The sequence below is a fragment of the Pholis gunnellus genome (assembly GCF_910591455.1).
Source record: "Pholis gunnellus genome assembly, chromosome: 15".
Taxonomy (NCBI): domain Eukaryota; kingdom Metazoa; phylum Chordata; class Actinopteri; order Perciformes; family Pholidae; genus Pholis; species Pholis gunnellus.
Genome location: NC_136542.1, coordinates 1,267,908 through 1,293,689, shown reverse-complemented (window position 1 = coordinate 1,293,689; position 25,782 = coordinate 1,267,908). Strand labels below are relative to the sequence as shown.

The following is a 25,782-nucleotide window of genomic DNA, read 5'->3' as shown; positions in this document are numbered from 1 at the left end:
GATGATGATGAAGATGAAGATGAAGACAGAACACACACTGACTCCTGTTTCATCTTCACTGTTTTCATCCTGATTTCTCTTCTTTTGTTCCAATTTGTTTTCATCTGCATCTCGTTCTCCTGTTTCACCGGCGCTGCTCTGCCTTTTCCTCTCTCTCCCTCTCTCTCTCTCTCTCTCTCTCTCTCTCTCTCTCTTTCTCTCTCTGTCTCTCTCCCTCTCTCTCTCTCTGTCTCTCTCTCTCTCTCTCTCTCTCTCTCTCTCTCTCTCCCTCTCTCTCTCTCTCTCTCTCTCTCTCCCTCTCTCTCTCTCTGTCTCTCCTCCCCTCTCTCTCTCTCTGTCTCTCTCTCTCTCTCTCTCTCTCTCTCTCTGTCTCTCTCTCTCTCCTCTCTCTCTCTCTCTCTCTCTCTCTCTCTGTCTCTCTCTCTCTCTCTCTCTCTCTCTCTCTCTCTCTCTCTCTCTCTCTCTCTCTCTCTCTCCTGCCATTTTATGTTTGTTGTTTTCTCACCATCTGCTCTCTTCTCTCTTCTTTCTTCTTTCTTTCTGTTGTTTATCTCTCCGTCTTCCATTTGTTTATTCTACTAAAAAAGAAAAAAAAAATCAAATAACTGTCCCTGTGTTTCTCTAATTTACACACACACCCTTTAAAACAAGCGAGCGCCTATAGATCAGTGAGTGCTGCATCACACACACACACACACACGCACACGCACACACACACACACACACAGGCAAGAAGCACTTTGGCGATTACTCACTCTCTTTATGGCAAACATATGGGCTTCACACACAAACACACAAACACACACACACACACATCACGTATGAATGTAACAACCAACTGATGCACAATGCTAAGTTTCTACACACACACACACACACACACACACACACACACTAAGACAAACAAACCGATTGTATTTGCATAGAAGCGTACAAATGCAAACATACATATGTGCACAACAGTAGGCATGTGTGTTAGACACACACACACACACACACACAGTTGCTATTTGCATACATTTGCATGTTCCTAGACAGATTTCCAAATCAGCATCTCCATATCCGTCCCTGAAGAACAGCATAACACACACACACACACACACACACACACACACACACACACACACAGTTGTCTTCTCTAAATATTTATTTCTGCTGTGTGTGTGTGTTTGTTGGTTTGTTTACACGTGTTGACTTTGTTGTGGGTGCCAGCAGTGCTAACGTTAGCGGCGGTTAGCTTCAATTAGAATTGCCGGCTCTTAATTGGCGCGTCTCGTTAAATAAAGCAGAAAGAGGATGAAAAGGCATCGCTAACGGGACTTTGAACCACCGCGCCGTCGATAGCGCCTCAGCTAACCGACTCCGTGTTTGTGTGTCTGTGTCGATAGTCACACTCACACTTTGTAGTTATTAGTGTCTTTGGGTGTGTAATGGTGTGTGTGTGTGTGTGTGTGTTCTTTGTTGATTACTGCAGAGAGCAGGTTTTCTTTGTCTTTCTCTCTTTTGTGTTTACATTTTGCTCGTGTGTTTTACCGAAGACGTTTCTGAGGAAATGTGACTGCTGACTAGATTATGATCACCGCCGACGGGTTCCTAATTCAGGAAGTGTGACATCTTTAAGACGTAGAAGAATAAAACACTGAAGTTAAAAGTTTTCTATTCAACATTCAGATCATCAAATATCTCTTCAAACTACTCTTATCTATGTACAGACACGGAGGAGCAGGCCGGCCGCGTGACATTTAGTGCATGTTAGTCAGGGGATGCTTTAGGGGCGGGGCTACACAGTGATTGACAGGTCTCTACCAGAGACGTATACGGCGTCTCTACGTCACTCCTCCTCAGTCCACATATGGTCACTTCCTGTTCACTGGTTGCAGAAAAAACCAGGACGGCGTCGGCCAAAATGCTTTAAAACATCATATACACAGTCCATGATGTTAGAGCGTGTTAGCTCACCGCCGCCGCTCTGCGCTGCTCTCATGAGGCGGTTACAGCTGATAACGCCGCGTCCTGACCGACGGCGTCGAACGTGAAAGCGTCAGATGTACACTGTTGGCTCTGTCAGCACTGTTCCAGGAGGAAGTAGTACGTTTGCAGGGGACTATTTTCAGCAGCGTATTAATCCACATGTGGTGCTTTAGTGAGTATTGAAACAGAATGAACTCCAGTGTGTTGATGATGATGATGATGAAGAACAGTGAGGCTCATTGATGAGTTGTAATGGAGCTTAGTGATACATTCACTGCTGCTGTTTGTTAACAATAAGAACAACAGAATATCTCCACACTTATCCTTTAATCACGCTTTAGTTATGCAAAGTAGTTGATACGGATGTCATCTTCAGGAGACGGCGTTGCTCTTTGTTTCATTCCGTCTCTTATCTGTTTGTCTTTTGTCTCTCTTTCCTTCTGTCCGTCTCTTTTTGTCTTTATTTCTCTCACACATACTCACACACTCTGTTACTCTCTCTCTCTTTCTCTATATTGCTTTCTCTTGCACACACACACACACACATACACACACACACACACACTCACACACACACACACACACACACACAAACACACACACACACACACACACACAAACACACACAGCTCCAGGGCAGCATTGGGTGGAGTGGAGCTGCTCTCCCAATTGAATATTTGGTCCAGCTGGCGTGTGTGTGTGTGTGTGTGTGTGTGTGTGTGTGTGTGAGTGTGTGTGTGTGTGTGTATGTGTGTGTGTGTGTGTCTATATGTGTGTTTTAGGGCGCGTGGAGCAAATAAGCACAGGTCTTTCCGGAACCCCGGGGAGATCAGTGAGGCGAGAGGATGCAAACACACACACACACACACACACACACACACACACACACACACACACACACACACACACACACAGGCTGCTCTTTGTAAGGCGCTGAGAGATGGCGGCCAATGAAAGGCCTATTGATTGGGTCTGATGGGCGATCCAGGCCTTTGAATCCCATTACCAGCAGCAACACACTAGTGGTGGCAACATGGGGGGGGGGGGGCTGTGTGTGTGTGTGGGGGGGGCTCTCTACGACTACCTCCTCACCAAACTGACTAAATCTGGAAATGCAGATTATGTGAAAACGCACTGAAACGTCTCAAACAACAGGAAACAACAGCTGAATCTCTTCTTCGTTGGTTGATTAACGACTGTAGATCTCAGTCTCCTCAGGAGGTGTGAGGGATCGCTACATGAAATTCAGAATAGTGTTAATAATCCAAATCCTGTTAACTCTAACATTTCAGAAGTAGTTGTTCTTCACTGTTTGACCAAGAGTTGGATGATATAGTTTGCACCTCAATATTATTTTTTTTTTTGAAGAAGCCTTTTGCGCTGCGAATAAAGTCCTCAACCAATCACCTTGTAGAGAACGGGTGGTGTTGGCCCTATATTTAAGAAACGACAAAACTTTATTACTCCGTTCAATCTTGACAAATGCAGCACAGACCACATCCTCTCCTTCAGTTCTTACCTTTCACAATAAAAGCCCTAGATGTCTAATATTCTCAGGCAAGTGTTTCGCCTTTTCATGACGTTTATTTGTCACGTGAAGAAGAAGAAGAAGAAGAAGAAGAAGAAGAAGAAGAAGAAGAAGAAGAAGAAGAAGAAGAAGAAGAAGAAGAAGAAGAAGAAGAAGAAGAAGAAAAATGTGAGACGAAGGATTAAAGGTGACAGAAAGACAGAAGAACGGAGAGGATGGTGGATAAAAAGAGGAGAGAGGGAGGCAGGGAGAGAAAAGGAGAGATTGAAGAAGTCATTTGTTGGAAAAGAGGGTGAGAGAGAGAGAGCGAGAGAGAGAGATGCGATTCGAGAAGGGAGGAGGAAGAGAGAGAACTGCGTTTTATTGCTTCATATAAAAGGTGTATGCAGGAAAAAGAGAGAGGGAAAGCAAAGAGAGGGTGAGGAAACACACACACACACACACATAGAGACACACGCACGCACGCACACACACGCACGCACGCACACACACACATAGAGACACACACACGCACGCACACACACACACACACACCTCGGGAATACAGCCGTATAGTTTCTCTCGGCTCTGTCTGAATGGAGACAATTTGATCATCATTATTACAAAGACTCTTTGATCAGATCATGTCTCATCAACCCGATCCTGTCTGCTGTGTGTGTGTGTGTGTGTGTGTGTGTGTGTGTGTGTGAGCCTCTGATCAGCGCAGCTCGACACACACTCTCAATGTCAAACCTCAATGTCATCTCTCCGTATCAGCGCTGCACACCTCTTAGCGCCCTCGCTGATATGCTAATGCTAAAAAGCTAAATGATATTAGGTAGGCTTCTGAGGCCGTCCTACCCCGTCGCTCCGGGCTAATATGCTAATGCTAACAGGTAATCTGATCACGCAGGCTTTGAAGCAGCCCACTGGTGTGTGTGTGTGTGTGTGTGTGTGTGTGTGTGTGTGTGTGTGTGTGTGTGTGTGTGTGTGTGTGTGTGTGTGTGTGTGTTCAGGGAGTTGGAACGTTTTAGGCCACAGGACACAGCTGCTGAGAAAAAAACAAAACAAATCCACCTGCTTCTTTTCACCATTTAACCGTTTGAGTTTAAAACTAGATGTAACTTTATGAACACTGCTGATGGTCGGTGACCTGTGTGGATGCCACTCATTGCAACCAATGGACACGAATTGTTTGCAGTGAGCCCTCACTGTGGAGCCTGCTAGTGAGGCCACTGATTTAACTTTCATTGTTTATGGTGCAAACATGTGTCTCGCTGCTCTTTCAGGCTCCGCCTCCTCAGAGGTCCTTTGTGGCCGTCGTTACTTTACGATCCATTCTGAACCGGTTTTGTTAAAGTAGCAATAGACTATTTCTTTGCTTTAACTTCATCATTATAAAGTTAAGTTGGTTCCCTATAAGCCTCACTTTGAAAATACAGGTTTCTCTGCCGCCGGATAAAATCTCCATTTACGGCACAGAGGAAGTGCGTCAACCATTGAGCAACCGAAACAGGAAGAGGGTTCTGTTTTCCCGTCAGCTATCGGCAGCCATCAACCACGGTGTCTCCTGTGTCTGACTCGTTTGTTTAGGAAGATAGCTAACAAGACGTTTCTCGTTTCTGAAAGTAGTGAGACGTCCTAAAAAACTCTCAAGTTTGTGCTACGGAGGGTCGGCAAAGCACGTGACTTGAGAGCCAGCGGTTTGTTTCCTGTTCTGCTTTATGAATGTCCACCAGGGGGCGACTCCTCTGGTTGTATAGAAGTCTATGAGAAAATGACTCTACTTCTCTCTTGATTTATTACCTCAGTAAACATTGTAAACATGAGTTTATGGTCTCAATCTCTAGTTTCAAGTCTTCTTCAATACAGCATGATGTTCATTTAGTAAATGATGGTCCATTTAGAGTCACACAGACCATAAAGCAGGGGATGCTTTAGGGGCGGGGCTACACAGTGATTGACAGGTCTCTACCAGAGACGTATACGCCGTCTCTACGTCTCTCCTCCTCAGTCCACATATGGTCACTTCCTGTTCACTGGATGCGACAAAAACAAGATGTCGACGGCAAAATCGCCAAATTCGAGGCTTCAAAACATCCGTCCACCAACCGACGTTGTGTTCACTCCGTCTCAACTCAACCCGTCTCATCTTTGTGGACTTCCTGCTGATGAACATAAACATTATGAGCTGATCTTAAATGTAGTTTTGGATTCTTTTTATCTGGAGGAGAAACGTCACTTCTACAAACTATACACTTTATTTTAAAGTTTCTATTATGTTTATAGTCCCGAGCTTTTCTCTGTTCTATAGTACATCCATAAACACACACACACACACACACACACACACACACACACACACACACACACACACACACTGTCCTTGTCTTATCTGTCTGTCACACACTGTCTCTATTTCCTTCTGTCTTTCACATAAATACACACACACAGCCTCTTATTGCCGCCCGCTGTCCGCCGTGCATAAAGGCAGAGCTGCTCTGCATGCCTTATCACGGCGTGATTGATGGCTGGCTGTTCTACTCTTATCGATTCTATGCTCTCCATATATTAAACGGAGCCGAAATCGCTGGTGGAATAAGCCGGCTGAAATATACGATCGCTCTCCGATAGCCCGGCTAATCTGCCACCAAAACCTAATTCACTCCTAACGTGAGCCGGCCACGATCCCGCAGACGCAGACAGCCACGCTGTGTTTTAGTGGTGCTGATAAATGTACTTTATGTTTATTAGCTGTGAGGTATTTTTTCACCAGCTTATCTGTAAAATGATGTGGGGGCAGAGTGGGCGCAGAGTCTGTAAAATGACTCAATCAGCCGTGAGATTTGAAGTAATTTACGACGTTTGCGAGGCGGTAATGATGGCAGAACGCAGACAGTCATGTTTTATTTGGATAATAATGATGCATGACTGTGTTTACAGGGGCTGGAGAGAGATAGCTGATGGTTTGGGTTCTCAAAGTGATATTTTATTGTTTTATCTGTGAAATGTTACATGTAAAGAACAGTGTTGAAGCAAGGCACTAACGCTGCCGGGGTCGAGGGTTCAACTTCCGAACACCATTAAACTCTTCGCTAATTAAAGTTTATTGTTGCTTTATCATAAGTTTGTGTAATATTAAATAAGTAGTGATGATCTATTTTCTTTTTCTAAATTCGTCCCCAAACTTCCAGCTGCAGACCCTCAGAGTGTGTGTGTGTGTGTGTGTGTGTGTGTGTGTGTGTGTGTGTGTGTGTGTGTGTGTCCCATCCGTCTCCACTGTGTATCTTGCTCCATAAATATTGGTGGTGTGGAGGTCTGACCTTGTCGCGTGTTGACGGATGCCGTCGCCCGTCCATCCCTCACTGCAGACCGTCTGAGGCAGAGACTCGGGGGGGGGGGCACGGTTTTAATTGTCTTGTATCGTTACATGTTTTTCAATCCTGTATCGTCTCTTCTGCTTCGTTCTGGTGAAGTTTATATCGGTTTGTTTTATTTTTGAAAAAATAGGAAAATAAAACTGAAAAACATTTTTTTTTTTTTTTTAACGGGACAAACGGGTCAGATCGCCCTCAGAAACACACACACACACACACACACACATACACACACACACACACACACACACACACACACACACACACACACACACACACACACACACACACACTCACACAGCAGAGTCTTTAGAGCATTGTTTGTGTGTGTGTGTGTAAGTGAATATGCGTGTGCAGCATTTCCCATGGCAGCACAGCAGGATGTCAGAAGTGGTTAAGTCTTGAGGACTGAGCACCTTGAGGCTCGACACACACACACACACACACACACACACACACACACACACACACACACGGATCAGAAAGGCTGTACTGTTGTCCACAGATCTGACTGCAGTGTTTTCCAGCACCGCCTCAGGCTGCTCTGCGCCTCCATCCATCTGTTTATCATCCGTTCATACGTCCTTCCATCGAGATGCTTCTCCGTTATTCTAACTTCTCTCTGACCGAGTCCGATCCCTTCCTCAGCCTCCTCAGACATCCATCACGTCTGTCAGGAACAGTGACTCTGTGCTGCTCGTGTCAACGAGTCGTCCCAGCAGCGGTCACGTGATCATCAGACGCCGTTCACATTATGAGAACCACTTCATTCTGAGGTCAAAGTTGAAGCGGAAAAGAGTCTGAGCCGTGATGGATGTTCATGATTTATTGTTCACCATCGTGTGTAAATGAGCCTGATCTCTTCTGATGAAGACCTTTGTGTGTTTCAGAGCTTCAAGCTAAACGTGGACGGTCACAGCGCTCTGAAGGAGAGCGTGATGGAGGAAGGCCGAGCTCTGCTCGCCGTCATCACCTCCAGCCAATCAGGTAGGTCCTCACACACACACACACACACACACACACACACACACACACACACACACACAGGTGGTCATAACGGAGGCCCACGACTCTGTTCCATTCATTATTAATATTTGGATTAACAGATTGACCTTCAGAGAGGAGAACTGGTTTGAATGTAGCCGAAAGAGACGGACGGAGAGATGAAGACAGAGAATGAGACGGAGAGGCAGATTTAAAGAAACTGCTGGCAGGGAAAATACATATTCAATGTGTTTTATACTTTCAAAATCTTTGCAGCCAGACAGAGAGAATAAGACGTTTTTACTCCTTTTTGTTAATTTGATCTCAAACAACAGCTTCATTAAGGTTCAGGAACCTTTGAATCATTACTTTTGCCTCCGACGAACTAAATGTGTGATCCACAGGTTCCCATCCTGATATCACACAAAGTTATTATTTATGTTGTCCACATAATCGTGAAGAAGTTGACACATGTTGCTTACTTTATTAGGAAAACACACAACAAAGTAACATTTCGTAAAGTATCACAGGAACCGTTGTGAGACAAAACCAAAACCGCTAGTCTGAAATCCTTTATGACATATTAGATATTAATGTATAACTTCTTGTAGCGTGCTGTGCAGGAAGTACAGCGAAGTTTCAACACAAAACACTACCGTATCTGACCACAGGGGGCGCCAAAATCCTCCTAGAATGAAGGTCTCCTCTAAGACGAGCTCGTTTGTAACTACTTTGTCAATTGGTTTTGACGCAAATGTGTGTCTCGTTTCTTTCTCTCTCGGTTTATCCCTCCATCTCTCGCCCTGCAGGTCTGAAGGATATCCTCCATATGGTCTCCAGCCAATGGGATCAGCTCCAGCGGCAGATCCGGCGCCAACATGGCTGGATGCTCCGCGCCCTCCGCTGCATCCAGGCCCGCCTCCTCTGCTCCGGCCAATCGCGCGAGCCCGTCGCCGCCTCGGGCGACGCGTCGGCCAATCGGCAGGCTCCGTGCCCTCCGGACGGCCTCGAGGTAAGAAACCAAACGGTGTTTTTTATTCTTCTGTTCAGCTTTGAATCTCTCTGTTATTCTGTCCATCTGTTCATTGTTTGTTTTTTACTTTGGCTGATATCCTTCCATTTCCTCTCCGGTTGATCCCGGTTATCCCTCTCTCTTATCCTATCACACACACACACACACACACACACACACTTACCCAGGGTCCTTTGTAAATGTCTTTGCAACGTTTGCATTGGCTGCCAATTAACGTCCTGATTGGTTTCTCAGTTGTCATTGGCTGCTGGTTAATTGGCTGGTCGTGGTTAATTAGATGTAATTAATGTTCCCTTTCTGTCTCTCTCATCGCGACAGTCCTGTCATTCACATCGTGCTGCTGCTGTGTGTGTGTGTGTGTGTGTGTGTGTGTGTGTGTGTGTGTGTGTGTATGTGTGTGTGTGTGTGTTTAGACATTTTCCATGAGTCATCTGTGGCCTTCTGGTTCTTGTCCTTCTACTTTATTGCTGTTTGTTTGTTCATTCTTTCTTCCTTCTTCTGCTTCTCTATTTTATTTTATTTTTTTAAATATAGCATTTGCTCAGAAAAGATAATTCCTCTTCTCTTCCATTTCCTCGTCTAAAATAAATGTCCTTCCCACCAAGAGAACATTCAGTCCAAACATTAAACTGACAGATGTTCCTCCCCACCCTGTTAGGACCCCCGACCTGATCTAAAGATAATATTAGATCATTTATTTCCTCATCTTTTGAATTATGTGGTTTTATACAATTAACCGTCCGTCTTTCATCATTTCCCTTCCTGGTTTCCTCTCGTCGGTCTCATTCCATCAGTTTAATTCAGTTTTTTCTTGCCTCTTCCTAGTTCCTGTTGCTCATCTTCCTCTCCATTCTGCTTGTTCTCTCTTCTGTTTCACTTCCTCTTCCTCCTCTTCCTCCTCCTCCTCCTCCTCCTCTAGCAGACCTGACTCTGGTTGTTTTCAGATTGTTTAGTAGCAATTAGAGCTGCAGCAGCCTGATCACTGTGATCAGTCAACAGTGACAGCCATTAGCCAGCTACCACCTCTGTATGTGTGTGTGTGTGTGTGTGTGTCCATTAGCTGCTTGGCCGCAGCACATTAACAGTCCATTCATTATCTGTGTGAATCTCCCTCTGCACTTAAAGCTTTGATCCGTAAAACCTCCAAACAACAAACTGAGGTGTGAACCTGCTGAATTATTTCTGTGTGCTGCACGTACTTCTGTGATATTCTGAATTATTCAGCTCATGTCTGTTCTGGGCAGCTGAACAATGAACCTAAACTAACAGCGAAGTGCAAGATCCTCCCTCTGTGGGAGCCAACCGGCAAAATGGCCCCCGGTACTTTCAGTGGTAACCAGAAATCCTTCTGCTGCAATCATCAGACGAGTTGCTGTTCGTCCAAAACAAGTCCAAGTCAGGACTAAAGTCATCCAAAACAAGTCCAAGTCAGGACTAAAGTCATCCACAACAAGTCAGGACTAAAGTCATCCACAACAAGTCAGGACTAAAGTCATCCACAACAAGTCAGGTCTAAAGTCATCCACAAGTCAGGTCTAAAGTCATCCACAAGTCAGGACTAAAGTCATCCAAAACAAGTCCAAGTCAGGACTAAAGTCATCCACAACAAGTCAGGACTAAAGTCATCCACAACAAGTCAGGACTAAAGTCATCCACAACAAGTCAGGACTAAAGTCATCCACAACAAGTCAGGACTAAAGTCATCCACAACAAGTCAGGTCTAAAGTCATCCACAACAAGTCAGGACTAAAGTCATCCACAACAAGTCAGGTCTAAAGTCATCCACAACAAGTCAGGACTAAAGTCATCCACAACAAGTCAGGACTAAAGTCATCCACAACAAGTCAGGTCTAAAGTCATCCACAACAAGTCAGGTCTAAAGTCATCCACAACAAGTCAGGACTAAAGTCATCCACAACAAGTCAGGACTAAAGTCATCCACAACAAGTCCAAATCAGGACTAAAGTCATCCACAACAAGTCAGGTCTAAAGTCGTCCACAACAAGTCAGGACTAAAGTCATCCACAACAAGTCAGGACTAAAGTCATCCACAACAAGTCAGGACTAAAGTCATCCACAACAAGTCCAAATCAGGACTAAAGTCATCCACAACAAGTCAGGACTAAAGTCATCCACAACAAGTCAGGACTAAAGTCATCCACAACAAGTCCAAATCAGGACTAAAGTCATCCACAACAAGTCAGGACTAAAGTCATCCACAACAAGTCAGGACTAAAGTCATCCACAACAAGTCAGGACTAAAGTCATCCACAACAAGTCCAAATCAGGACTAAAGTCATCCACAACAAGTCAGGTCTAAAGTCATCCACAACAAGTCAGGACTAAAGTCATCCACAACAAGTCAGGACTAAAGTCATCCAAAACAAGTCAGGACTAAAGTCATCCACAACAAGTCAGGACTAAAGTCATCCACAACAAGTCCAAATCAGGACTAAAGTCATCCACAACAAGTCAGGACTAAAGTCATCCACAACAAGTCAGGACTAAAGTCATCCACAACAAGTCCAAATCAGGACTAAAGTCATCCACAACAAGTCAGGTCTAAAGTCATCCACAACAAGTCAGGACTAAAGTCATCCACAACAAGTCAGGACTAAAGTCATCCACAACAAGTCAGGACTAAAGTCATCCAAAACAAGTCAGGACTAAAGTCATCCACAACAAGCCAGGACTAAAGTCATCCACAACAAGTCAGGACTAAAGTCATCCACAACAAGTCAGGACTAAAGTCATCCACAACAAGTCAGGACTAAAGTCATCCACAACAAGTCCAAATCAGGACTAAAGTCATCCACAACAAGTCAGGACTAAAGTCGTCCAAAACAAGTCCAAGTCAGGACTAAAGTCATCCACAACAAGTCAGGTCTAAAGTCATCCACAACAAGTCAGGACTAAAGTCATCCACAACAAGTCAGGACTAAAGTCATCCACAACAAGTCCAAATCAGGACTAAAGTCATCCACAACAAGTCAGGTCTAAAGTCATCCACAACAAGTCAGGACTAAAGTCATCCACAACAAGTCAGGACTAAAGTCATCCAAAACAAGTCAGGACTAAAGTCATCCACAACAAGTCAGGACTAAAGTCATCCACAACAAGTCCAAATCAGGACTAAAGTCATCCACAACAAGTCAGGACTAAAGTCATCCACAACAAGTCAGGACTAAAGTCATCCACAACAAGTCAGGACTAAAGTCATCCACAACAAGTCAGGACTAAAGTCATCCACAACAAGTCCAAATCAGGACTAAAGTCATCCACAACAAGTCAGGACTAAAGTCATCCAAAACAAGTCCAAGTCAGGACTAAAGTCATCCACAACAAGTCAGGACTAAAGTCATCCACAACAAGTCAGGACTAAAGTCATCCACAACAAGTCAGGACTAAAGTCATCCACAACAAGTCAGGACTAAAGTCATCCACAACAAGTCAGGACTAAAGTCATCCACAACAAGTCAGGACTAAAGTCATCCACAACAAAATCAAACATCACAGATTTGATGACATGCCATTATTTCAGCATTAATCTGCAGCTTTTATGGAGAATAGATCCTTCGCTAAGTCCCGCCGCTCTAACGCGTCGGCCATCCATCCACAGGCCGTGCTCCATCGGCTCTCATGCAATCGTTCTCCAGATGTTCTTCCTCTCCAGACTGGTTTTTGTGGATTTGGAGCTCTAGTTAAACGTGTAACGGTGACACTCGTTACCCGGAGAGGTGGGAGTAGCAGTGGGGGGCGGGGCTTAGGCATAGAGGGCCTCCCTGTTCTCCTCACTGGTGTTGGTGTCGTACCTGTGACCATTTGGTCACATGGTCATGAACATAAACTCTAACTATGCGGCTCCATGAAGAGCCATCAGACAGCTTGATGGAGGAAATAACTGATATTATGTGCAGTAAGAATCCCTGCACGTGGCTTTACTGTGTGCTCATTAACTGCTAGCGCTCTTTAATGACAATCAGATGCATGGCCTAATTACTGCCACACACACAGAGGTGTGTGTGTGTGGGGGGGCTGCAAGGTCAACCAAGAGCATCATGTTTATGTGTGTGTGTGTGTGTGTGTGTGTGTGTGTGCTTGGACCTCACTGAAAAAGATGATACAAGAATGACCAAGGGCAGAGGCTACGTAAACACACTGCAGTGTGTGTGTGTGTGTGTGTGTGTGTGTGTGTGTTTTCAGTGCAGGCTTGTGAGTATCTTTTAGCATCTACGTGTGTGTGTGTGTGTGTGTGTGTGTGTGTGTGTGTGTGTGTGTGTGTGTGTGTGTGTGTGTGTGTGTTTAAATGAACGTAACCTTGACTAAAGGGCAAAATAAAGGGCAAATTGGAATAAATGTATCAAATTATGAAGCCTCGTACAATATTTATAACCAGCGGATCCACTATTCATTACAAAAGATTAAATACCAACTTGTATCAATAATTCATCCTCTTAATCTTCATTTTTAGTGCAATTAAGAGCAGAGGCAAATGACATATTTCACACTTGGCTGTAAGATAGTTAGCATGCAATTCAGTGAATGTGGCTGCAGCTGAATATGAATCTGTGCAACATGTTGGGACTCATTTATCTGAATCTCCTCACGGCTTCATGATAACTTCACACAACAGGTTTCTGAATGTAAACGCATCAAGAATGTAGAAATACGTGTTACCCAACAGATAGAAGACGTTATGTGATGAGATTTGATCCATATTTGCTCTCAAATCTTCTTTTCTGTGATAATTGTTTCATCGCTTCATTGAACTTGTGACGGTGTGATCGGGTTTGACGTGGATCGTCTCTCATGGCTCCATTTATTAATTCATTCATCTTCATCGCTGCAAAAACCAAAACACAAGTGACTTCACAGATACAATAGAAACTGATAGAAAATACACACAATGACAGAAAACAAATGATAAAGTTGACACACACTCTATGATCTAATCCTGTGTAATATATCTTTATGTATCTTGTGTATTTAGCTGTTTATAATTCATATTTCTTGCAGCTCAATGAATCACAGCTCGTGTCTGCTGGTGAAAACGTCTTTTCTTCTTTACGATCCAAACTAAACGATCGTTTTGTGTTTTTGAGATGATTTTTGGTGAAAAAGTCCACGAAGCGTTCTGAGGTATCTGGATTATCATCATGTCTCATATTTTACGGTCACTCTTCTGAAAGTAGTTTGAATAAAACTTTAAAGGGACGAAGCTTGTAAACGGACCTCATGTTGAGTTTTTTTATGCTCATTTTGGATTAAGTTCAATCTGTCCTGAACAGCTTTCGTCTCGTCCCCTCTATTAATTAATCGCTGATATTGCAATGAATTAATAGCAACAACAGGTGTGGTGTGAGGTCATTAATTTAGACTGGGCCTTAATGAGTCTCTAGTGAGTAATGTGTGTGTGTGTGTGTCTCGTGGCGCTCATAAGAGCTTGTTGTTATTGGTGTTAACATATGTCGCTGACAAGGTGTCCGGCTTTTCATCCCTCCTTCTCTTCCCTTTCTTCCTTCTCTCATTATTAAATTGTGAAATGAAAAAGAGAAGAAGAAAAAAAAGAAGATACTAACAGATGGAGCGACAGAAAGTCAGATCCAGTCCGTCCTTCCCTCGCTCCCTTTATCCTCCCCTTGTTCACTCTGTCTTCCCCTCCTCCTTTCCTTTTCTCTCTACACTCATCTATCCGTCCTTGTTTCCTTTCCTTCCCACCTTTTCCAGACCTTGGACATCGATGTTTCTTTCCTTGATATCATCCATCCACCTTCCTCCACCCCTTCCTTTTCTTTTGTCATCACTTCCTCCATCCACACTTGTCTCCCTTATCCATCCATCTGTCCATCAATCTATCCATCTATCCATTCATCCGCCCCTCAATCCATCTATCCTTTCGTCTGTTTGTCCCTCCGTCTATCCATCCATCCACCCGTCCCTCCGTCTATCCATCCATCCCTCCGTCTATCCATCCATCCACCCGTCCCTCCGTCTATCCATCCATCCATCCGTCCCTCCGTCTATCATCCATCCATCCATCCATCCGTCCCTCCGTCTATCCATCCATCCATCCATCCCTCCGTCTATCCATCCATCCACCCGTCCCTCCGTCTATCCATCCATCCATCCGTCCCTCCGTCTATCCATCCATCCATCTGTCCCTCCGTCTATCATCCACCCATCCATCCCTTTATCCGGCCGTCTGTCCATCCGTATTTGATCATCCTTCCATTCTTTCTTTCCTCTAAATAGTTGTCTGTTATCGTCCATCCGTCCTTCCCTCCTACAGCTTCTAGAACTTCTCCATCCTCATCCTGTTCTGTTGCCCCTCACGTCCCTTTGTTTCTTATCTGTCCTTTATATATCGATGTCTTCCTTCCTTCTCTAACTCTTTCTCTTTTCCCTCCCGTCCCTCCTCTACAGTTTAAGCCCCTTCACATTCAAACCCTCGTCTTTCCCTGCATCCCCCCCCCCACCTCTCCCTCCATCCTCCAGCTCTCCCCCCCTCTTCTCTTCCCCGTGTCCCTCCCTCCCTCCTCTTTCTCCGTCCGTCCGTCTGGAGAGGAGTGATTCATGTAAATGTCAGGAAATATCAGAGCTGGGGTGGTGGGATTAGGCAGCGAGGAAAGAGATACACTGATACCAGCAAATATAACGCTCCGACAAGACGGCCAGCACCGGGGATTAGGACACACACACACACACACACACACACACACACTCACACACACTGAGGGTTTGTGTGTGTGTGAGGGTATTGTGTGACTCCTACAGTGTGTCGCTGCATTATGAGAGATTTGTTGTGCATGTGTGGAGATTTTCAAGTGACATCTGTAGTGTTTTTATTTTTTTTTGCATATTGAAGATTAAGGTAAAGGTTGTGTGTGTGTGTGTGTGTGTGTGTGTGTGTGTGTGTGTGTGTGTGTGTGTGTGTGTGTGTGTGTGTGTGTGTGTGTGTGGGTGAGTGAACACAGAAAGAGAGGGAGAGGCAGAAAGGTGTTTAATACGAGTGTGAAACCAGTGTAATATTTAACAGCTTAGTGGGATTTGTCTGTCACATTACAGGGGATTGGACTGAGTCTGGTCACACACACACACACACACGCACACACACACACACACACACACACACACACACACACAGGTGAATAGATGTGTTCGGTGACAGTTCCTGAATCTGACTCTTTCTCTGGAGTTACAGGTGTTTGCCGTTCTTTTTTAACGTCTGCACTGAGGTCTTGTCTTCATATTTGTGGGCTGTTTGGGACCTGAGGGGAGATTTCATCTGTACAATAAAAATATCATCAAAAACTAACCAAACAACACATAAAGTATTCAGTGTTTTCCCATCATGACTGTATTCCTGGCAATGTGGAGAGGTTTTTAAAATGTGTTTAATTTGTATTTACTTACGTTAATAATATATGATTAAAAGTCCTAGTATTTGATTTTTAGTAACTTTGATATTTTTCATTTATTTGATTATTTAAACATCTAAATCTAAACCGTAAAGAAATTCCCATCTCATGTTTTTAAATAACATTTTTAAATATTTTCTTGAATCTTTATCTACTTCAGGTGATTTCCTGTATCAGCACCTCTCAGACAAACACACACAATATATTCAGCCTCACTGTATATTTTATATTTCTATCATTTTATTTTTTTCAAGAGTCTCGGAGTCTGGAACGTACCAATTTCCCCTGGGGGGGGGGGGGGGGGGGGGGGGGTGTCATGCAGGCTGAGGTGTGAGAGAGGTGACGGGTCGAGATTAGACCATGTTCCTTTGGACACGGGGGACGCAAATCCTGTTAGAGAGCTGAACCAAACAGCCCTGAGCGCGCACACACGCACACGCATACACACACGCATACACATCAACATTTATGCCGCGCAGGAACACGTGTGTGTGTGTGTGTGTGTGTGTGTGTGTGTGTGAGAGAGAGAAATGTTCAGGTAGGACATGATAAGTGACCTCCTGGGTGTCACTTCACACAGTCTGAGCTGAGTTAAATAACGTTTACCATGTGTGTGTGTGTGAGTGTGTGTGTGTGAGTGAGTGAGTGAGTGAGTGAGTGAGTGTGTGTGTGTGTGTGTGTGAGTGAGTGAGTGAGTGAGTGAGTGAGTGAGTGTGTGTGTGTGTGTGTGTGTGTGTGGATGAGGCACTTGTACATTTGTGATTGTGACTGTTGGCACTTGTATGGTGACTGTGTGTGTGTGTGTGTGTGTGTGTGTGTGTGTGTGTGTGTGTGTGTGTGTGTGTGTGTGTGTGTGTGTGTGTGTGTGTGTGTGTGTGTGTGTGTGTGTGTGTCTTATCAGTGTAGCTGGTGGAGACAGCTTGTTGGCCTCGGGCCTCTATTTCACCCTACAGACCACACAGAGCAGGAGAGAGAGGGAGGGGAGGAGGGGGGAGGAGAGGGAGGAAGGATGGGGGGAAGAGAGGAGGAATCAAGGTAAAAGAAAGAGATGGAGGAAATCCTTTTTCCTCCCAGACTCTGGGACACAAAGAGGACTCTGAAGTGAAATCTCGTACTAATTGTTTATTCTCTATTTATTTGGGACCCATGACGTTGAAGTGAAGGACTGTAGCTCATTGATGCTCCGCATGGTTGGAATCCCTCTGGAGTCTCGTAGACCTCAGTCTCTCCACAGTGATGCTAGTTGAGACTTTGTAGATGTTTCCTACAAGCTCTCTTAGCTAAATATAAGAATAAACGAGCAACTCTCTTACACGCCACAGTCATATGAAGACAAACTAAATATCCCCAATGAAAGTAAGATTTCAGTTTGAATCGGCTTCTTCAGTGGCGGTGCCTTACGGGGTTAGCCTTAATGCTACCGGGTTAGCCTTTGTGCTAATGTTACCGGGTTAGACCTGTGCTACTAGGTTAGCTTTTGTGCTAATGTTACCGGGTTAACCTTTGTGCTACTAGGTTAGCTTTTGTGCTAACGTTACCGGGTTAGACTTGTGCTACTAGGTTAGCTTTTGTGCTAATGTTACCGGGTTAGCCTTTGTGCTACTAGGTTAGCTTTTGTGCTAATGTTACCGGGTTAACCTTTGTGCTACTAGGTTAGCCTTTGTGCTAACGTTACTGGGTTAGTGTTCTTGCTCCTGGGTTAGCCTTTGTGCTACTAGATTGAGGCTAAGAAGTACGATTGTTTCAACTTCTTGCAGAGCGAATACAATAGTTCTTAGAACTATGCAAATATATTCCAACCGTCTGAAAAGGCTTTGTGTTTTTTTTGTTTGTTTTTATGCATTTAAAAAGGTTGCAACCAGTGATTACTTTATTTTTACTGAAGATATTTAGACAAACAATTAGCAATTAAGCAGTGAATAAAACAATGATATGACAGAGCCACAGAGAGCACACATACCAGACCAACCTGAATCACTGTAATGGATGCAGATGAATAAACATGCCCAGACACGCACACACATGTATATTCATAACATACACCTACGCACAGCTCACCCAAAATCTACTCAAAAAAAGTCATATATTCGTACAGACTTACATATCGTATAACCAGTTCTGACTTTAGATTGAACTTCAAATAATCATTCAGACCCTAAATATCCATCGTTAGCTGTGAGAGCTCAATGCAACACGAATACCTCTTCAGAAGTATTGATCATTAATCGACTCGTTTCAGCAGAAGATTTCACCGTTTTGTTTGGCAGCCAAGTCTCCAATCGTTGAATCTCGGAGCTTCTTTGAATGCACCACAAAGACTTCTCACAACATTTCTTCCTTTGGGTTCAGGTGACAGTTTGTTACCCACAATTCAACTGGGTCAAACATTCCAATAATGGACACACATTTTGACAAAAGATAAGTCAAACCTCATGTAGTGTCGGCGAGGAAACTGAACAGCTGAGATTGTTTTGTGGGCGAAGAGGAAATAAACAAGGGAAGAGGAGGGTGAGATGAGGAAGAGGAAGGAGGTAAGGAAGCGAGAAGAAGAGCACGGGGAGCAGAGGAGGAAGGAATGTGGAGATCCCGGTCGGTGGGCTGAAGCATCCCGAACAGGCAGAGCGGCTCTTCTCCCCTCCGCCTGATTTAAATATTGACCTCAGGTTATTACGAGCGTTTTTAAATCAAATTACGGAGTGTTGGACTCCTGCCTGATACCTGATAGAGCCAATCAGACGGCTTGTCCCGCTCCCGGAGCTACCACCACACAGCACTTTACATAAATTAAGATTAAAGTTGGGGAAGTTTTTGGGGAGTTGGTTTTCGGCGCGCGGCGACAACATCAAGATAATTTGTGTTCACAAAATCTCAGTGTGGTGTTAATCCCTGGTTTAGGATCTGCTAAGCTGCGTTTCCAGGTCACTTAAAAGTGATAAAAGCGCTCAGTAGCCGGAGGGTTTTATGCTACACAGCAGCAGGAAGTCTCACAGCTTTAAAATAAATCAAAGGAGCAAAGTTTGCAGAATCAGGAATATATATGCACAGAGTCTGAACATATTCAACACATCGACGTTCTGTGATATTCCAGCAAACTGCTGAGAAACGTCACGTTGAAGCTGCTTCATCATCAGGGTTTTTATCGCCGCCTCATCAAATCATTTCATCACATCGACATTTTCTAGAAGTTTATTTATCCACATTAATAACGTTACAAACAAGAGTCACCATAACTCTAATGGATTCATCGGTTTATTAAGTCTGCTCACACATTAATGCTTTAAATACACATTTTAATACATTAACAAAGACGGTTAATACGTCCGAGTCTGGTTTTAAAGTCCCGTTTATAACCGCGGTCCTTCACTCAGTTTACATTCTGTAACTCAAACACTTTAAGATATTTAATTCTAGCTTTTGGTCAAAGTGTATAAATCTTATTTGGATTCACTGAGAGTTTGTAGTTTGTTACAGAAAGCAACACAAATGTTTTAGAGTCAAATGTGAACAAAGTTTCCTGTCGTGTTTCAGTCGACTTGAACTTGCTGCTGGTTGATTGTCAGTCAGAGTCTCAACTGTCCAAACACGCTGATTCCTCTTCAGACGGGCGTGTTCTACAACATTCCCCATTAAGCTCTTAAAGAGTCTGACTTCCTGCTGCTGTTGTCCTCACATTGAAGCCAATTGAGTATAAATGACGCTTTAATTGATGTTTTTAGCCGAAACAAAGTGGAGCACATTCCGCTTCTTAAAACTCTTTCCTGACCTGTTTTTGCATGATATTAAAAGCCAACGTTGTTAATTATATCCAATAATCTGCCGCGGCTCGTTGAAATGACTCAAATCGTCCTAAAATCAAACGCTCCTCTGAACACATGCGGTCAGTGAACGCATCCCCCCAAAAAAAACAAGTTTGCGGAGACGCAAAGTGACTCTCACTCCCTCCCACCTGCACCACCACCACCGCTAAATGAAATATGCAAATACTGGCTGCCGATCCCAATAAGAAATAATTAAGGCTGTGTGCTCTCCGTGGCAGCAGGTATTAGCATGCTGAAGCACTCCGAAATGTAATTTATAAAGTGAGTTTAAAAAGCAGCCGGCTCTCTCTGTGTCTTTGCCGACGGCACTCTGACGTTTGGTGAAGCACTCTGAGAGCGAACGAGCCGATCGCTTTTTTCCTCTTTTAATTTCCCATTCCTGATATTTCTCAAATATTTAATTACGCGGATGGTAAAAGTGAATATGTAAAGTGGGTGTTATTCTGTTTTTGAAGCCACAGATGGTTGGTGTCGTATTACCTTGTTAAACACGGATACGGTGGCGGGGGATTATTAGAGGACGTCCTAGTGGAGTTTGATTGGCGGAGCGGTCGGTGAGCGAGGAGAACGCCCGGAGAGTCCAGAGTTCAGTTCTCTCCTCCAGCTTCGGATGCAGAAGAACACGAGCTTCATGTTATTTACATCAGTGACTTTACACACACACACTCACTGTAGACGTCAGAGTTCATCACTTAATACAAGAAGATTACTGAGAGCTTTAAAACTAAAGGTCTGAGACCAACAACCCAAATCTGATTCTATGCAATTTCACTGATAGATTTGATCATCTTCTATTTGATTGTGTGTGAAATGTAACATATTTTTACTTTATTATTATATAACATGATTTGACTTTATGAAATAAACCAGTAATGAAGGATCTCTTTCTGAAACTCCTAACTTTATTTATGTTTCGTCCTCCTCAGTGTCTGACTTTCACAGAAGCGAATGCTCGTGTTGGGACATTTTGCGACGCCTTTGTAGCGACAGAGAGGATTTCAAAATAAGAGCATGAGAATGTGGTTTGCTCTGCGGTTTGAAGGAGGACGACGTCTCTGATGAGAAGATTATTATCTGTTTCCTTCTGTCTCCGGCTGATTGAAAGGACGTCCTGAAACAGTGGACACTATTTATTTTTCATTAAGGAAGGCTGCTGAAGGAATTCAACAACTGACACATGTTCAAACACGCAGACACACACACAGACACACACACAGACACACACACACACACACACACACACACACACACACGTACACACTTCCATGGACATATGGACTTACACATGAATACAAATGAATGAATCTGTGCAAGGACAATGAGAATAAACACATCACACAAACACTCGCATGCAGATGGACACACACACGCACAGACTTACGCACACACCTACACAGACACACACACACCTACACAGACACACACACACCTACACAGACACGCACAGTGGTGACTTAATTACATCCCTCCTCCTCCTCGCTGCTCTCAAAGCCACACAATCCAAACCACATTTTGATATAATTTCACTCATTTGTAGTCGTACATGAAGACACGCACACACACACACGCACGCACACACACGCACGCACACACACACACCCTCTCTCTCTGTTTCTGATCAAAGATGATCCATCTTGTTCTTAAATAAAAAGATAAGAAAGGACCACTGTAGGCTGTAATTACCAGCAGAGCATCTGATGCTGAGGTGTGCGTGTGTGTGTGTGTGTGTGGGTGTGTGTGTGTGTGTGTGTGTGTGTGTGTGTGTGTGTGTGTATATATATGTTCTTATTCTACTTTGATTGTTCCGGTCGTTTGTTGTGTTGAAGCTTTTTGTCTGAAATGTGTGTGTGTGTGTGTGTGTGTGTGTGTGTGTTTCACAGCATCTGATGCCGTTACTTCTGTTAGTCATGAGTGACACCTTCCTTCCTTCCTTCCTTCCTTCTCTCCTCGCTTCCTTCCACTAGTGAGGAGGTGCGAGTGGAGGGAGGAGAGGGTAAAGATGGAGAGGAGAGCAGTGAGGGGGAGGAATGTGAGGAAGGAGGAGGAGGAGGAGGAGCAGGAGGAGGAGGAAGGGATCGTTGAGGGATGAATGAAAGGAAGGATGAGGAGAGGATGGGTGGACAGAGGAGAGGACACACAGGGAGATAGATGGAAGAAAAGAAGGATGGTTGACAAAGGAATGGACGCTAGAGAATGAAAAAGAAGAGGGATGGACGAAAAGGAAAACAGGACAAAACAAAAGAAATGGCAGAATTTATTTAAGTGCTAAAAGAGGGATGGAAGAAAGAGAGAGAAGAACGAGGGAGAGAAACACAAAAAGAGGAATATAGACGAGGATTAGAGGGTCAAAAATATGAAGGAAGATCTTCATCAAGAGGGAAACTGAGGGAGAGAGGGATACAAGATGGAGGGAGGTTTAAAAGGAAGAGAACAACAAGAGGACGAAGGAGAAGAGATGGACAGAATAAAGTTTATTAGTGAAAGAGAAATGAAGATACGGAGCGAACGGAGGAGGAGATATGAGAACAAAAGAGCAGAGGGAGGCTGGGGGGTTTGATAGAAGAGTGATAAAAGCAAGGTTGAGGAAAAAGGGGGGAAGTGTAGGATGTGTGAGGGGAAGGAGGGACGGAGAGATGGATGTGACGGAGGTGTGGAGGCTGTTTTTGTCTCTCTACCTGTGAGGCACAGTAAATCAGAAGCAGATAAGGTAATTCTGTGAGCCGTACATCATCAGGCTGGAGACAGCTTTATGGCCAGCAGATTGGCTGTAAGGGCTGCTGATTACAATGAGAGAGGGGGGAGGGGGGGAGGGAGGGATACATGAGGGAGAGAGAGAGAGGGTGGGATAGGGAGAGAGAGAGAGAGAGAGAGAGAGGGATACATGAGGGAGAGAGAGAGAGGGATACATGAGGGAGAGAGAGAGAGAGAGGGATACATGAGGGAGAGAGAGAGAGGGTGGGATAGGGAGAGAGAGAGAGAGAGAGGGAGGGGGGGAGGGATACATGAGGGAGAGAGAGAGAGGGTGGGATAGGGAGAGAGAGAGAGAGAGGGGGGGGGGAGGGGGGGAGGGATACATGAGGGAGAGAGAGAGGGGGGGATAGGGAGAGAGAGAGAGAGAGAGAGGGGGATACATGAGGGAGAGAGAGGGGGGAGAGAGAGAGAGAGAGGGGGATACATGAGGGAGAGAGAGGGGGGAGAGAGAGAGAGAGAGGGGGATACATGAGGGAGAGAGGGGGAGAGGGAGAGAGATCTTGGTGATGGACGTTCAATCTATTAAAGTTGGACCGATCATTGAGATACTTTGATATAAAATATTAGATTGTTGAAGATTTGATTTATTTGATTCTATTCTTCAAACACTCGGACCGGTGATGATTTATCTCATAAATCAAGAATCCGTTCTTATAAAACACCAGCGTTAGAGAAGTATTTTAAAGAGTAACAGACTCAAACACTGATACCTGATACCTGTAGTATTTATTGATACTTTGTATCTGTGTGTGTTCATCATCACAGATGTACGTGTTTGTAGTTTTCTGTACTTTGCTCTGAAGCGTCTCAATGAGTTCATGAATCCGTCTGAACGTCTCAGGACGCTCTACAACACGTGCGTCTCTTCTCTTCTCACCCCTGGTCTCTTGCTCAGGGGCACATCAGCAGCAACCTCTTCCTCTTCCACAACACACTCTGAATATTTCTAAAACGTTGCTCACGCTGACACGTCGACACCGGATTAAAACATTACAGATGCCGCCGGCTGGCTAATTACGATTTCATGACCTCCTCCGGAAAAATACAGGTGTGTGTGTGTGTGTGTGTGTGTGTGTGTGTGTGTGTGTGTGTGTGTGTGTGTGTGTGTGTGTGTGTGTGTGTGTGTGTGTGTGAGGGGTGGGGGTCGAGAAGGAAACAAAATGGCCGACGAGCGGTGTGTTACAGTATGTGGAGTGAAAGCAGAGGGTGTTTATTTAGTATTTATTCTGCACTTCATCATCTCCCCTCCGCTAATCCACTGGCTGCTGTACGCACCGCTGACCACGGCGTATCACTAACCTCTGCTCACAGAGAACGTGTGTGTGTGTGTGTGTGTGTGTGTGTGTGTGTGTGTGTGTGTGAGTGAGAGGATGATGTCTATCCCTTCATCTGAAACCTTGTTAAATATTCATTGACAATTATTCCGCTTTGACCGAGGAGTTAGATGATGCTACTGCAGAGAGAAACTGAAAGAGAAAGTGTGTGTGAGGGAAGGAGGGAGGGAGGGAGGGAATGAGGAAGGGAGGGAGGGAATGAGGGAGGGAGGGAGGGAGGGAGGCGAAGAATAATAGAAGATTGTCTTGGAAATATTATGATGAATCACTTGTATGTAAAAAAATCATTAAATAACCTGCAGACAAACCAAAAAGGAGACAGAGAGACAACACTCACTTTCTCTCTTTCTCACACACACACACACACACACACACACACACACACACACACACACACACACACACACACACACACACACCAGGTCTGAGCATGATGAGGTGAGCGTATTAAATATGAAATAGAGCCCTTGGTGGACTCTGCTGCCTCTCTGCTCTCTGGGTGTTAAACTCACGTTGGTCACAATCGTACACGAGACCTGTCAATCACAGTAAGCCCCGCCCTAAAGCACCCCCTGCATTATGGTCTGTTTGACTCTAAATGGACCATCATTTAAAATGTATTTAATTTAGTTTATTTTTTAGTCCGCTGTTCTTCGTGTCACTAAAGAACGTTACGCTAACGATGAGTAATCTGTAACAACGAGGTTGAATAAAAGCATCAACCAATCACGTCGTCCGGTCCGGGTTGAGTCTATTTTCTTTATTTTAATATAAACTCTGAGGCTCTGTAGCCTGAACAAAGACGGGCAAACTTTATTAATCCTTCCAACCTTGACAAAGGCAGCGCAGACCAGATCTCCTTCTGCTCTTACCTTTCAAAATAAAAGCCTTTTGCGGGGGGAGAATTTAGCATTTTTAAAGCCTTAACAGGCTGTTTTCTGAGCGACCCCCCCATGAGAGGACGTTCCTGCACCGCGTGGACCGAGCCGGCTAACGAGGCCGTAAAGCGATCAGAATCCGGTCCCAGCTGAGGAGCCCCGCTAACGGTCTCCCCCCTGCTCATTTGGGGGGGGGGCCCTGTTTTATTTATTTATTTTTGTAAATAATTCCCCCCGGAGCTGATGTTGTTGTCGTTGTCGCTGTGGCAACCCCAATAACGCGGTGAAGAAGACCCTCGGGGCCGATGGCGGCGCGTCGTGGCAGATGCCAACAGCTGTAAAGCATTCCTGTCACAACACCGAGGCCAGAGGCGCTGCTCTCTCTCCTTTTATTGGTCCTTTCTTTGTTTTCCTTCATTTCTCATCATCATCATCATCATCATCACGTCTTTGTTCTCTCCTCCTTCATCTCTTTCTTTATCTTCCTCCATCTCTCCATCCTTTACCTCTTCTCTCCATCCGGCTCACGTCAAAGAAAATCTACCAACGAACTCGTCAACTTCTTCATTCATTAGTGTTTTACTCCAATCAGTGGATTTCACCCCATCTTTACCTCCCTCTGGTCTCCTTTCCTCCATCCTTTCCTCCCTCTTATCTCCTCTCCCTCCATCCTTTCCTCCCTCTTGTCTCCTCTCCCTCCATCCTTTCCTC

The 25,782-nt window shown here is 44.6% G+C and overlaps 1 protein-coding gene across 1 annotated transcript in view; it reads left to right on the top strand.

Moving 5' to 3' along the window:
* Window positions 1-25,782, top strand: part of akap6 (A kinase (PRKA) anchor protein 6) — a gene marked incomplete at its 5' end in the record, with an annotated part of 139,880 nt that overhangs the window by 27,958 nt on the left and 86,140 nt on the right. The window contains 2 exon segments of the mRNA XM_079174641.1: window positions 7,746-7,842; window positions 8,649-8,851. Coding sequence (XP_079030767.1) covers window positions 7,746-7,842; window positions 8,649-8,851 — 300 coding nt within the window.